The 14,123-nt window shown below is 41.8% G+C and overlaps 2 protein-coding genes across 2 annotated transcripts; one reads left to right on the top strand and one right to left on the bottom strand.

Annotated features, from left to right (window-relative positions):
• Nucleotides 1-823: 823 nt before the first annotated feature.
• Nucleotides 824-3,646, bottom strand: si:ch211-210c8.6. Its single transcript, XM_035160285.2, has 5 exons — nucleotides 3,449-3,646; nucleotides 2,184-2,289; nucleotides 1,824-1,930; nucleotides 1,335-1,507; nucleotides 824-1,267 (listed from the first exon to the last, which is right to left on the bottom strand). The coding sequence occupies exons 1-5, from the start codon at nucleotides 3,603-3,605 to the stop codon at nucleotides 989-991; spliced, it is 822 nt and encodes a 273-aa protein (XP_035016176.2). The 5' UTR covers nucleotides 3,606-3,646; the 3' UTR covers nucleotides 824-988.
• Nucleotides 3,647-4,684: 1,038 nt separating this feature from the next.
• On the top strand, nucleotides 4,685-8,064 carry bin2a (bridging integrator 2a). Its single transcript, XM_035160284.2, has 12 exons — nucleotides 4,685-4,848; nucleotides 4,930-5,010; nucleotides 5,173-5,227; nucleotides 5,308-5,402; nucleotides 5,543-5,638; nucleotides 5,815-5,922; nucleotides 6,027-6,112; nucleotides 6,202-6,277; nucleotides 6,375-6,457; nucleotides 6,704-7,337; nucleotides 7,445-7,520; nucleotides 7,612-8,064. The coding sequence occupies exons 1-11, from the start codon at nucleotides 4,765-4,767 to the stop codon at nucleotides 7,496-7,498; spliced, it is 1,452 nt and encodes a 483-aa protein (XP_035016175.1). The 5' UTR covers nucleotides 4,685-4,764; the 3' UTR covers nucleotides 7,499-7,520; nucleotides 7,612-8,064.
• The last annotated feature ends 6,059 nt before the right edge of the window (nucleotides 8,065-14,123 follow it).

Here is a 14,123-nt window from a genome sequence, read left to right as displayed (position 1 = left end):
CTTTAGATTCTTGTAAAAGTTTTGTCTCACTTCGATATAAACATCCGTCCTGAGAGATCTCATCACAAGTGTTAACACCTGGCGTTTAAAGCTCTGTCTGATCACTAATGATCCGATCTCACTTTCCTGCTCTGTGTAAGTAATCATGTATCATCTGAGGTCACAAAGACCGAAGAAAGATTGAACTTGTTTTTTGATATTGTGGCAATGAGCACATTAAAGCTCAGTGTATTGTCACTGAGACGTATACAAGTACAAAGTAGTGGGTCTGCTGAGTAGATGGTCCTTCACAAAGTGTGTGGCCCAGGAGGCATTTGCATTCACTAGGTGAAAAGGATCCGTCCCAGATCGGTCGGTCGTTCCTTCCTGCAGCGGTGAGACTATACAACCTGCTCTGCTCCTGCTACTTTCAATTACTATGGACTGCACTTTCTCTCAACTGCAATATTCACCTGCCTGTGCAATATAATATAACAGTTAATGTTCAATCCATTTACTGAACAAATGCATACTGCATAGATTTCTTCCTGTCTTTACACTTTATATAGTTTATTAAATTCATTTTTCTATATATTTTATTATATTTCTTACACTTAAGTATTCCATGTTACTTATTACATGATGTCTTTGAAACTTTGAACTGTGAAACTAACAGAAGCCTTCACTCCCCTTTCAAACCACTTTGTTAAGACCCATTCACACCTCGACTTGTAAACTGATTCTAAAAACTTTCACAAACACTTTTCTTTTAAAGATGCTCAACTTCTAAATTTAGGGATTAAACCCCCGACAATAAAAGATGATGAAAGTGACACCACAGAAGTTAATTATGGAATGGCTCATTTATTTTACAGAATAACTATAAAGTGACAAAAATACATTACAACAACACTCAATTCAAAAATACTCTTAGTTTAGTTGGGGCACTTTAAGAAGTCGAGTGTGTTTAAGTGTGTGTGTGTGTGTGAGGCAACTGTTGACATCTACATCAAAACTTAGGCCACGGCCAGAGGAGAGGTGTGTTCTGGATGTAGTTTATGAAGGCTGGGTCAGATCCCCACTTCCTGAGGGCCTGCTTCTCCAGGATGGGGATCCCGCTGACGTGACGTAGCAGGAACCAGACGAAGAGGGGCGACGCCAGGCTCAGGTACTGCGGCCCCTGCATCACTGACGAGGCCGAGAGCCACAGACCCGACCACTGCAGGATCTCTCCGAAGTAGTTGGGGTGTCTGCTGTAGGCCCACAGTCCGCTCTGGATGAACTTCCCCTGGAGGCAGCACACTGTCAGTGAATGAGACATTTACAGCTGCACATCATGAGGGCTTTAAACTTACTGCATTATCCGGGTCACGCTTGAAAAGCCATTTCTGCTGGTCGGCTATGGCCTCCGCAGCGAAGCCGAGGCCCCAAATCGTCCAGCCAACGTAGTCGCGTGTTCCCAGAGGCTCGTCTCGCTTCTCGCTGTTCAGCATGAGGGTGGGCAGGAGGGTCATAAATACCCACAGGGCTGAAACAGGAACAAATGAATCATCAACCAGGACCTGGCTTGACTCAATACTTTTATTAATATTCATTTAACTCTGGCTACATCCACACGATTGTTTAATTTTCTCTGCAGCAGAGTTGATGTGTTTTAAAAATGAAAATACAGTAGAATGGATGCACCCGTACTGTGTCCACCAGCTTCTACCTGGAATAAATGCATTTAGGAAGAGAAAGTGGACAGTGATTTATACGAGGCACGCCGTCCTTCAGGCGGCTGCGGAGATGGTCAAGGACAATGGAAATGAAAGGGAAGACTTTTTTACATCCCTTCCAGGTACCTTGAATAGTCCAGTATACAAAGAAAGTCCCTGGGCTGTCTCTGACATTGTTGAATCTGCGATCGTGGCCGTCCTTCAAGATCCGCATGAAGAGGAATGTCCCCAGTCTGCAGGAGGAACATGGTTAACATCCATTCCACATTAACTGAGCCATTATTCATTAACCTGACTTTAGACTTTCTCATTCGTCGGCCCCTCCTCTGACCTTGCCAAGGACCCTCAGCGACTGAACTCGCACACAAAGCTCTGTGGGTTTTACTGCAGGAGGATAAAATCTCGGCCTTGCCTCCGTTGCAGTTTTATTGAAGTGTGCAGGGGTGTCACTGTGTTTAACACTGGGGTGGACGCTGTATCACCTACCTGAGTCCCCACGCCGTCACCAGCCCGGTCTGCACCTTCTGACGGACGTGACTGGCTCCGCCCCAGATACGACTCAGGTGGGCAAGGAGTATAAATGTCCCAGAGCCTGCAACCACAAGAAAAAAAAAAGAAAAAGACGACACAGGCCTGTTAGGACATGGGCACGGCAGACAGTTGTTCTTGTCACAGAGTAAGGCGTGTTCAATAAATCTTTTACCCAGGATACTGCAGACAATTGGTTCCAAAGTTCAAGGGTAAGAAAAACCAGGAGCACAGAGCGGAGGAGTGGAGCGCCAGAGGAGGACGAGTGTCAGGGTGATTCATTTGGGAAATTAGAAAGAATTCAGTCACTGGTGTCGACAGGTAAGCTACGCTGTTGGAATGATTTGATGAATGACTGCATTTAACTCAAGTGGCACCTTGTCCATAATTTGAAAAATCTTTTCCTTCCTCATTGGTTGCGTCTAAGCCGTGTACATCTGTGACCTGATTCAAACTCACAAGCTTAAAAAGGTTAAACAGTGAGAACACAAAGGGGCTGCACCTCATCATTAGTTTTTCATTATCAATTAATCTGACACGTATCTGCTCAAATAATTGATTCATCATTTAAAATGTGCAAGAAATGGAGGGAAATATTCAAGTGAAAGCTCCATAACCCAAAGTAAGATGGAAGAAATTCAAATAAAAAGCTGAAAAATGACATTTAAGATAATGAAATAAACGGTTAAAGCTCAAAGAAGAATCAAATAAGAACATGCAACTACCAAAATTACACTATTAACTCTGTTCAGGTGGTTAATACAGAGTTTGAAATAGTTCTTCCCAACGCACAAGTGAGAATTTCATTATGACTTTCTCAGTGACTGGTGTTCTCTAGTTCTAGAATGGGCCCGACAGAAAAAGGCCCCTCTGTGGCTCCCAGGACTGCTGTGCACGGCCCTGCTGTCATGAAGTAAGCTGACTGGATGTTAAGCTGGAGGAGGAGCTCTGAGGCTGTTTCACAACAAACCCTCTTTAGATAACTCTTGCTTTTGTAACGATGATGAATCAACAATTCCAAGTGCGTTGCAAACTTTTTCCCTTTTAAACATCTGCTTCAGCCCCTCACATCTGGATCAGGCGTCCCTCCCCCCTGTGGGCTCTGATTCTTTCAAAGTCCAGTTTAAACCACTGGTTCCAGTTGAATCCCAGTCTCAGCTGCACAGTCAACACATGGCCGCACATCCAACACTAACAGAAGGGAGAAGCTCGTCGGGTTTTACCTGCCAGGTCATAGAACTTCTCGGTTCTGAAGGCTGCAGCCAGAGCCCAGCCGGTCCACTGGATGCCCAGGTCCGTCAGGCCACACTTCACCAGCGTGCTGCCCATGATCAGCTCCTGCAGCTCGGCCAGCAGCACAGGGAACTGTCGCTCTGTCATCAGACCACTCCTCCAACACCCAGACACATAAAGACAAGAGTCAGGGTAAAGTTCACAGCTGCCATTACTGCCGCAGGGAACTCTGGGTGTTGTAGTTATCAGAGGGATCAGGCCTGGTGGTCTGCAGAGAGAGGAGCAGGAGTCTCCATGAGTACAAATACATTTTCTGTAGTACTCTACCTCAGTATAATCCACTGGTACTTTACTTGAGTAATTACATTTTCTACAGCTTTACATTCCCAATCATTGGCTGAGTAAATATTGATATTTAACTAAGAGGAAGTAAATGTTCCATCACAAGAAAAATCCTGGTTTAAAAACTGTATTTAGAAGTTTAAAAACATATTTAAGTGTTTCTATCATAATAAGATGATCATTACTGACTATCATGTACATTAATAAGAAGTGTATGTATATATAAGATTAACATAATTATATTTTCTGAGTTAAATCAAAACAGAATTATTGTGGATTTCTGTGATTGGGCTCTTATGAGATTCCATCACTTTGGAAACATTTCATTGTTTTACTCCTCTGAATGATTCTGAATGCTATGGTAAAATGATGTATACAGAATGAATATTACATACGTATAATATACACGTTACGTTGGATTATATCAAGTAATCATACAAATATTTGTGTGAGGGGAATCCAGTAGTAACACCATCTACTGTATTATGTAGTGAAATATATGTAATGGTAAAAAACATAATAGTAAAACTTTATTTCTATAGCTCTTATCAAGGTTATAAACTGCTTTACAAAACACGGGGGAACAAAACAAGACAGAGCAAAACTACAAATCAATCCTACATTTAACTGAAGGGAGACAATATTTCCTTTATGGTATATATAATATAATACACACAATATATGGCCATAAATCAATACTATGAAATATCATTTGATTGATATTGAAAGGAATACCATGATACAGCACGGTATATGAAATATATAAGTGGTTATATTTATAGTGATGTGAGTAATATTTCACCTTCATTTTGTTAACGATAATCAAATATCCCAATGTTGAAATGTCTCTCAGGACATTTCTGTATTCGATCTGTAAATTCTGGTGTCACAGGTCCGAGTTGTAATGTTTCCTGATTTCTCTGATTCCCTTCATCATCAGGAATAAAGACAGTCAAGACAAAACATGGCCGACAGCTCGAGTCCCAAAAGAAACTCTGGGGACTTTGCTAAGAAAGTCCAGAGACGACTGAGCAGAGGCAAAGAAAAGGTAACGCAGTCTGTGAGAGGAACAGGAGAAAGATCATTTTAAATATTTACTCATCTGTTACACATGCTTTTTTTTCTGCAGGTTCTGCAGAAGCTGGGAAAGGCTGCGGAGACCAGAGATGATCAGTTTGAACATGATCACCAGATGTTTAGTGACCAGCAGGTAATCATCCCTCCTGCTTAATAAAATAAGATTTACAGGTGGAAACCACTGCTGCGTCAACACGTTTGACTGTAAACACAGGGATGATTTATCCTCCTTTAGTCAACATTGTAAAAGTAAAGCATCTGAAGACAGGCACTCAATCCTCTTGTCTATTTGTAGGCTGATGGGAACCGGATACACAAAGACCTGAGGAGCTACATTAACGCAGTCAGAGGTGAAACATGCTGTTTGTCTTGCAGACCTCTAGAGTTGTGTCTCCTCCGGCTCTTATTTAAACTCTTCTGCTTCTCACAGACATGCGTGAAGCATCGAGGCGTCTTTCCCAGTCTCTGTTTGATGCCTATGAAAACGAGTGGGCTGGAGAGGAAGACTTGGGCTCCATTGTAGAGGTCAGATAATACAGACTCTCACCGTGTGCTCAGCAAGAACAAAAGGGATTCATACATGTACATTGGTTTAAAACCTCCCATCCACCCTCTCGCTTCATACATATTTAATGTGATATTTACGATATGCGTATTTTAATAAGGGGGAGGATCTCCTGTGGAACGACTACGAGGTGAAGCTGCTGGACCAGGCCGTGCGCACCATGGAGTCCTACGTGGGCCAGTTCCCAGATGTCAAGGTAAGGCAAGAGGAACTGAGTGAGCAAAGCAAACATAATTAAATACACAGACAGGCTGAAGTGCTGAGAGCAGCCACACAAAAAACCAACAAAGTAGTTCACACAGAGGACGTGCACAAAGACACACACACACACACATAATATGTCTGGATCGTCTGTGTTTCTCAACCCTGCAGGAAAAAGTTGGCAAGAGGGGAAGAAAACTGGTCGACTACGACTCTTCCCGTCACCACCTGGAGGCACTGCAGGCTGCAAAGAAGAGGGATGACGTCAAGATAAACAAGGTCGTGCAGAATGAGAAACACATGTGATTTTTATTAACAGTGTATTTCAACCTGAACCTGTTGAAAAATATATACGATATGAGATTCAGCTTTTCGTTCTGCAGGCAGAGGAGGAGCTGATTTATGCCAAAAGTGTCTATGAAGGCTTCAACAATGAGCTAAAGGAAGAGATGCCTGTGCTCTACGACAGGTCTGATAGGATATTCTTTTGTTAACATGTGATTTGTGTGGATCCACACGTATTATTTATGTGATCTGTCAATGTTTTTCCTCCTTTAGCCGTGTTGGATGCTACGTGGCTGTCTTCTCTGCCGTGTCAAATTTACGAGACATCTTCTATAAGGAAATGAGCACGGTGCGTGGAGCTGGTTGGTTGAGCAGCTACACTGGGTGTGCGCATGATATTTATTGATGTAAAGCCAGTGCTTGACTTTAAGTGTCTCCTCTTTCAGCTCAATATTGATCTGCAGAATGTGATAAAGGATCTGCAGGCTCAGCATCCAGACAAAGTGTTTGCTGTGAAGGGGATACAGCGGTGAGTTGAATCTTTTGAATTGTGAAGTAATCAAAGGAAAATCTGTTTACTCAAATGTACTTAAAAGATCACGAAACACTGTAAATTATCCCCCAATGTCTTTTCTCCGATTTGACGTCACTAATCCAGATGTTTTGAGGCCAATCAGTCAAAGCTTGAACATATCCTGTATTTTCTTTATCTATGTTCCTCACTTTCATTTTTAGAATATCCTTTATTCTGATATTATACGACTAAATGTTGCAGTTACGGCTCCTTGAGGAGACGAACCCTGATCTCCCCGAAGGCCTGGAAAGCCAGTTTTTCTGAGTTTCACAAGAGCTACACTCCTAAACCTGGGCAGAGGTTTGGTCTCAGGTCCCCAGACAAACCTCGCCGCAGCACTTTGACCAGAGAGGGCAGCACCCTGTCCAGAGAGGGCAGCACCCTGTCCAGAGAGGGCAGCATCCTCACTGTCACCCCACTACTGCCATCTCTGGAAAACCCTGACGCTGAGTCCGGGGACCTGGACGCCGAATCAAGCCTCAGTGAGAGCCAGACTTCTCCTGCAAAGGAACAGAAGTCAGGAGAAGACAGCAATCAAGCGGAGAAGGAGAAGGGAGAGAAAGAAGTCAAGTCTGAGCTGGAGCCTCCTGCAGAATCTGATGTTAAAGGAGATGGTGAGGAAGCTCCAGCGAGTGACAGCAGCTCAGAACTGAACAACTCCTGTGATTCTGAGAGCCTGGAGCTGCAGCTGTCGGCTGCTGACAACGGCCCGCTGCACATTGAAGAAAGAGAAGACAGCCCAGTGACCCTCAACACTCTGAAATCAAATGGACTGGAGAACCGGGAAGTTTCTGGGCTCAACTCTGACACCAAGGACCCGGGCTTTCCTCACAAGGTCTGTCACTTGATTAGCACACTGCTGCCTGGTGCTGCAGGCTTTTATGAACTTACCATTGTTTTGTGTCATGACTCTCCTGTTTTCCATTCCTGTGTTGTATCCAGGACGCTGCTGCAGATACAAAGACGTCCCATGATCCCAAAAGCACAGAGGTTTAAAGTTTCCACACTTTGATATGAGGTTTGTGTGTTTTCCTGCGAACAGTCTCTCATATTATATTTTTCTGTTGTTTATGAGTTTTTTTTTCATAAATCTGTGTTTGCCTGAACAGGAAAGCACAGAGGAGCTAAAAGTCAACAGCTGCACAAGAGGAAAAATGTGGAAACAGCTGCATTGAAACGTCCAACGAGCGTCATGACTGATGTTCTGTGCAAAACTTGTTGCTTTTAGATTTTTTATTTATCTTTTATTGAAATCAGTTGTGAATACATTTGGTTTTACTGTAATTACCCTTAAAAGATTTGTTGTATATGCACCCATTGCATTATATCCTGTGCTAACAGGTACAGGTAGTTTGTCTAATATTTCAAAGATAAATGTACTATTAGATTTATATTGTTAGAATTTTCTGTTTCAGTTTGACTTAGAGGTTTGATTCTTCCTACTCACTCCCAATGGGAATCCATCAATTATCCTGTTTATTTAATTATTTGATGCACATTTAAAGCTAAGATATATGTGAATTAACGTGTTCTCAAAACTGAATAAATGAACCTTTTGATTAGAACTTTGTCAAAATGTGGTTGCTTCCTTGAACTTGACCAAAATGGACGTTTAAAGGGATAAAGAGATAAGGCCACGTTTTGAATCTACTGTACGTGATGCTCAGCAGCATTAATGGAAATGTCAGAGATGAGGCTTCCTGATACAAGTGTCCTTTATTTGAAAGGGTTCAAGGTTTATTTGGACCAGATTACAAAAAAGATACTGTTGAATCATTTGGCTAAAATATGTTTGTACTGGATACATTTAATATTACACAGATTTTTCTTCAGACTTTATTAGGAGACATTTGGAGTCATGATCAATCTGGAAATGTAGGTGTGGTATCCAGGTCCCGCTGAAACATGTGGTCGACCAATCGCAAGTCGGCCTCAGCATCTTTTATTGCATCAAGTAACAATTAATAATTACACTTGAAAATACATCAGTGTGATCAGAACTACCTAAAATGAGAGAAACGATATTTGGAAGAAAGTCATTTACTTTTTCTTTAGTTTGGCCCAAGTCCCATCTGCTAACATGGAGGAGGTGGGGTTTACAAGGGTGGGAAATTAAAACAGATGCAAGGACAATACATTAAAATCTAAATTAACCTGGCTTTGCTTTTGGGCAGCTGTCATCTTTACAGTAGGTAGGGGGGGGGGACTGGTAAATCTTTTGCCCCAGGGCCCTTTTATCAAGTGAATCCGTCCGTGTAGTCAGGCCGCGCCACGGTTCAGAGCTCAGCAGTGACACCTCTCGCCGATAGACGATCTTGGAGGCGACGATGGGGGAGGAAAGGGAGGGATCGGAAACGGAGAGCGCGGTGAGAAAGGGAGGAGGGCGAGAGAAACAGCTCTGACTTTATTTCTCAGACCTCCGCAGTTTCCACGGCTCGACACCACCCACCACCCCCCCACCCCACCCCGGTGAGCGCCGCTTCTCTCCCCGCCTCAGAGCCGCTCCGCCCGGGCACAAAGCTCCAGAGAGTCCAGGTGAGTCGAGATGAACCGCCGTGTTTGTTCAGCGTCGGACGGAATCATGGCGACTTCACCTGGAAACGGTGTCCGCTTCTGCTTCGAGTCGTCGCGGCGGCTCGGAGGGGAAAGTTCCCCCCTCAACACGAGGGGGAGGAAGTTTACTTTCTTTCTTTTTAAAGGTCAAACTCACCGAGGAGGAGAAGAAAGAGACTTAAACGTCTGTTGTGATGTTGGTGCTTCGCCACCGACGATTTATTTCCATTGTCAATTAATCTGCTGATTCGATTCGGTGTCGATTAATCAGAAAAGCAGTTGATGTCATTGTTATCCTGTTTGTTTTAAAGGTGTGTTTTATTGTGAAGGTTGACCCTCAGGTCTTTGTGTGTTATCTATAGATCGGGAGCGATTCTTCTATTAAGTGATTTCTAGATTAAGGGAACAAATTGATTGGGAGCTACATTCATAATCATTGAATAGTTTCTGTCGTTTTTCAGATTTTTGCTCTTTACAATTTGACTAATTGACGCTTTTCTTTGTCACGTGTGAGAGGAAACTGAACATTTTTAAGTTTTGGACTCTTGCTACAATGAAACATTAAGTTTATGGGACAACGTCAGGAAACTTTGTAACTGACCATCAGTATTTTTAGCTATTTATCTGCTGATTTGAGTCGTTCTCACTCAATCTTAGCAGTTGATACTATCGTTAGCCAGTTAGTAGTTTTATTCTGTAAACTTAAAGACGTTCTAGTCACCATCACATGTGTAAAGAACCAGAATCTGAACATGTTTTGCCTGAAAGACGAGGCCCCACGAAGAAGACAAAGAAAAGTCAGCTGAGGATTTAAATGTGTCTGTAAACCGTCATAATAAAACATTACATCTATTGTGACATTGTTACTTTGCGACCAACTATTATTTTCATTGTCGATTAATCTGCCGATTCAGTCTCGATTAATCGTAAGAGTTGATACCATCGTTAGCCAGAGATGTTTAAACCCTCAGCTTATTGTCTTTGTGTATTAATTATCGAGGGCTGGAGCAATAAAGTGATTATTCTGTTACGTGATTTGTCGATTGTGGGGAAAAACGTGATTGGGAGCTACATTGATAAACGTTGAAGAGTTTGTCATCTTTTCAGATTCAGTCAGATTCTTGTTCTTTAGAATTTGACAAATTTATGCTTTTCTTTGTCACATGTGAGAGTAAACTGAACATGTTGAAGTTTTGGACTTTTAAATGGACTCAAACATTAAGTTTATGGGACAACGTTAGGAAACTTTGCAACTAATGATTATTCTGTATCGATTTATCTGCTGATTCGGTCTGGATTAATTAATGGTTGATACTACCATCTGCCTGTTAGCCCAAGGTTTGTGATATTAATGATTAGTTTTATTCTATCAAAAGTCCAAAACCTAAAAAGAAATCTGTTTACTATCATATGTGACAAAGAAAAGCGTCAACTCATCAGATTGTAAAGAGATAGAATCCGTGAATGTTTTGCCTGAAAAATGAGATCCCATGAGCCCAAGGTATTCGATCAAAAGTCCAAAACTCACAACTTGTCTGTTAATTATGTGACAAAGAAAAGCGTCAACTCATCAGATTGTAAAGAACTAGAATGTGTAATCTGAAATGTGACTGAATTGACAGAATATCAATGTTGGTTTCACAATCAATTTATCAATTAATGGGATAATCGCTGCAGCCTTAGATCCTGTTTTTGCAGAACAGAAAGTGAAAAGTCTTTTGTGTGCTGGTTTTTTACAGTTGTGTGTGTTTCTTACAGGTCGGCCCTCAGTTGAAAAGCAGCCATGAATAGTAAGTGCACATTTACTGTCGACCCTGATTTAGTGTCTTGTATTTTTTTCCGGCACATTTTGTACTTTTGATTCCCAAAAACTGGATCAAAAAGTCCTGGGCCCCAAACCCCCCCTGAGGATCCCCCTTTTTAAGGGGCCCCCCTAAAGCCCAGGGTTCATTCACCATATGGTTCTGCAGTTTATGAATTAAACGAAGACTGGTCCTTCAATACACAAAGCTCTGTTCCCAGTTTTGTAGAGGACAAGCTTGTAGTTTATTTGTTTGTATTGTGCAAATTAATCAGTTTGTTAAATTGTTTTCACAGTCACTGTTCAGAAAGCCTTGGGCTAAGTATTATTAATCTGCAAGTGCGAGGTGGAATTTTTAAGTTATTTCATGAATTCATTCAGTGACTTCCAATGAAAGTAATAACAAAAAAAATGTCCGTCACATTACCCAAAGCGACAGGTGATGTCTGCTCTCGAAGAAACAACCCTGAAATATGAAGTGATTTGTCACATCAGCTCTAAAGTGCTGGTTCCTGTGAGCCCGGGAATAATATTGAAGTTGCATAGTGAGGGTGAAAAGGGGCTCAACACAGTTTTGCCTCTCAGGAGGTAAATCTGATTTAGATTGGAGTTAGATTTTGACCTAATCAGTGTAATGCAGTGTTTTCAAATGGTGGAAAGAAGTGAAATCTTCTTTTACTCGAGTAAAACTGTACTTTGACGGATTCATTAATAATGAATACAACTGTTGGTTGTGGTCCTATTAATCATTTGGTCCGTCAAACATCAGATAAGGACCATTACGATCTCATAGAGCCAAAGATGATGTTTTCAACCAATAGTCAAACATTTCTGTTTTCTGTCGTTTGAGAAAAGCAGCAAACTGTCACTTTGGCATTTTTTCATTTGCTGCCTAATCGCTGATTTATTTTCTGTCAGCTGACTAGTTAACAGATCGTTGCTGATCACACTTGTGCTCTTCTACTTTCCTCAAAATTTTAACTTCCAGACTTATTCGAAATACAGTTTATCAATGTTGCTTTCACTCACATTAGAGATTTCACTACCTACTGTGTTTTCTGATTAAGTCATTGCATCACAGAGGTTTCATTCTGTAATAATGGAGGCTGTTTCAGAGCTTATTAATCAGATTTACTGTGTCACAACTCTCGGTATCCGCTCCTCGGCCGGCAGCTCTGCAGTTACACAAGCGGCCTCTTGCACATGGGCCTGATGATGGCGTCCTGTGACATTTTTAACATGCCTCTTTATCTCCCAGGCTCCGATATGACGCCTTTAACGACAGCCTCCACATACATGACCACAGCTGTGCCTGAGAGTAAGTGCACCGTCTGGCATGAATGCAATGACTTGTATTTCCGTTTTACTTCATAGTATTTTGTGCTTTTCCATCATTGTATTGATTGTTTCTTTTCTTTTTTTCTCCAACACCAGATCCTCTTGCGTCACTTTCCACACAAGTGGACACCACAGTGTTCCAGGGTAACTCCCACGTCTTCTTGGTTTCATGGTTTCTTCTGTTCAAACTAGTCTCCTCCTGGACACTCAACGTTTTAAAGTTGTGAGACAAGTTTCTTCACGACTGTCCGCACCTTGTCTGTCACCAGAGGATTAACACTGATCTACCTGTTTTCTTTCCTCAGTGGTAACAACAGCAGTTCCTGAAAGTTCTGACTCGACAGTTATTACAGGTAACAGCTCGTTGTTTGTCCTAAACCTCTTCTTTTATATTGCAAAGTTTTAAATGTCTTACCGGAGCATTTTTCTTACCGCTGCCAAGGACGTCATGTTTTCACTAATCTCTAGACCCCCAAAATATTGGCTGTGGCCCCCAGGCGCTAATTCTTAGTCAGACGATTACGTTTTCACTCGCGTTTGTTTTGGATTACGCAAAAAACTACTTTCATGAAGTTTTGTGGTGTTTTTCATTGACATTTCTCCGAAGGATTCATGGATCTCGATGTTTAGAGAACTGATATTTGTGAGTCTGTGCAATCTTGGTGCAGATCCAAACAAAAGTCTAGGCCTTGGCAGACTTACGCACTCTTCTGATTCCAGCTTTTAAAATGTGTGTCTTATTTTCCCAGTGGTTGTTGTTCTCATGCTGCTGACGGTCGCTGCTCTGGGTTTCCTGCTCTATCGATACCTCTGCCACAACAAAGGCGACTACAGGACGACGGGGGAGCTGGCTCCAGGAGAGGACCCCGACGAGGAGCGCAGCAACCAGGCCGCGAGTGAAAAGAAGGAATACTTCATATGAACGTGGAGGATGACTCGGGTCGTGAGTGGAGCTTAGGAAGGAAACAGAGTTTATGAAGGCCTGAAGAGAAATAGGACTGTTTTTCATTTAGTTATTATTTTGCTGTATGTGTGTTTTGAGGGAGGCTGCTACTTGCTGCACACTGGTTAGGAGGAATACCTTGTTAAAATATTTGCTTAAAAAGAAAAAATGCACAGGTGCACAAGCCAAACCAAAGATGACATCACTGTAGGAGTGAATGTTGACGGATGTGGAGCAGGTGACAGACGACAGGCGTGTGCAGATTAGCCGAGCCGGGCTCGAAACAGGTGGTGGGATTCTGAGACGTCTGCAGTCGCAGTTACACGATCAGTAAATACTCAGCAACTGTTGTAGTGTAAGATTAGCGCGTATGTTGCACTATTCAACAACTGTCTTTCGGTTTCTTCTCTTCCGTATCTGATGTGTGGTGAGGGCTGGGGTGAGATAAGTTTTCATATCGTCAATATTGATCATTATCACATTATATTTCTATATTTTAAAAAAAAAAGTTTTTGCTCCAGAGTGAAGGTTATTTAAACTTCTTCCATGTGCAAATCTGAGGTAGATCAACTCAGTGTTATACCTCCACACTGTGCTTATGTGATGTGTACTGTAAGCACTATATCAACTTATATTAGACTTTTATTATACTGTTATTGATGAATTATATTCTCATAACTGTTGGTGTTGTTTTACTGCTCAGCCCCTTTTGTGTTGTTTTATTCTGTTACACTGCTTTTTACCACACAAACGTACAAGAAGAAAATATTCTGGTGCCTTCGAGGGTCGTTACCTTTTATATTGATTTGCTTTTAAAATGCTAGTTTTTTTTCCTATGCAGCTCTTTTATAAGCTAAAGTCGAAAACAATGTCCTTATGTGAGTAAAAGGACGGCAAACTTTATTTGTTGCATGTTTTACCTGCCTGTCTTTTGTATAATTCTTTTCCAGACTGTTACTTGTGGCTTCCCTGTTTGAGATAAATAT

The sequence above is a fragment of the Hippoglossus stenolepis genome, chromosome 6 (assembly GCF_022539355.2).
Source record: "Hippoglossus stenolepis isolate QCI-W04-F060 chromosome 6, HSTE1.2, whole genome shotgun sequence".
Taxonomy (NCBI): Eukaryota; Metazoa; Chordata; class Actinopteri; order Pleuronectiformes; family Pleuronectidae; genus Hippoglossus; species Hippoglossus stenolepis.
The sequence above is the reverse complement of the archived record's forward strand: the minus strand, read 5'-3'. Positions and strand labels throughout refer to the sequence as shown.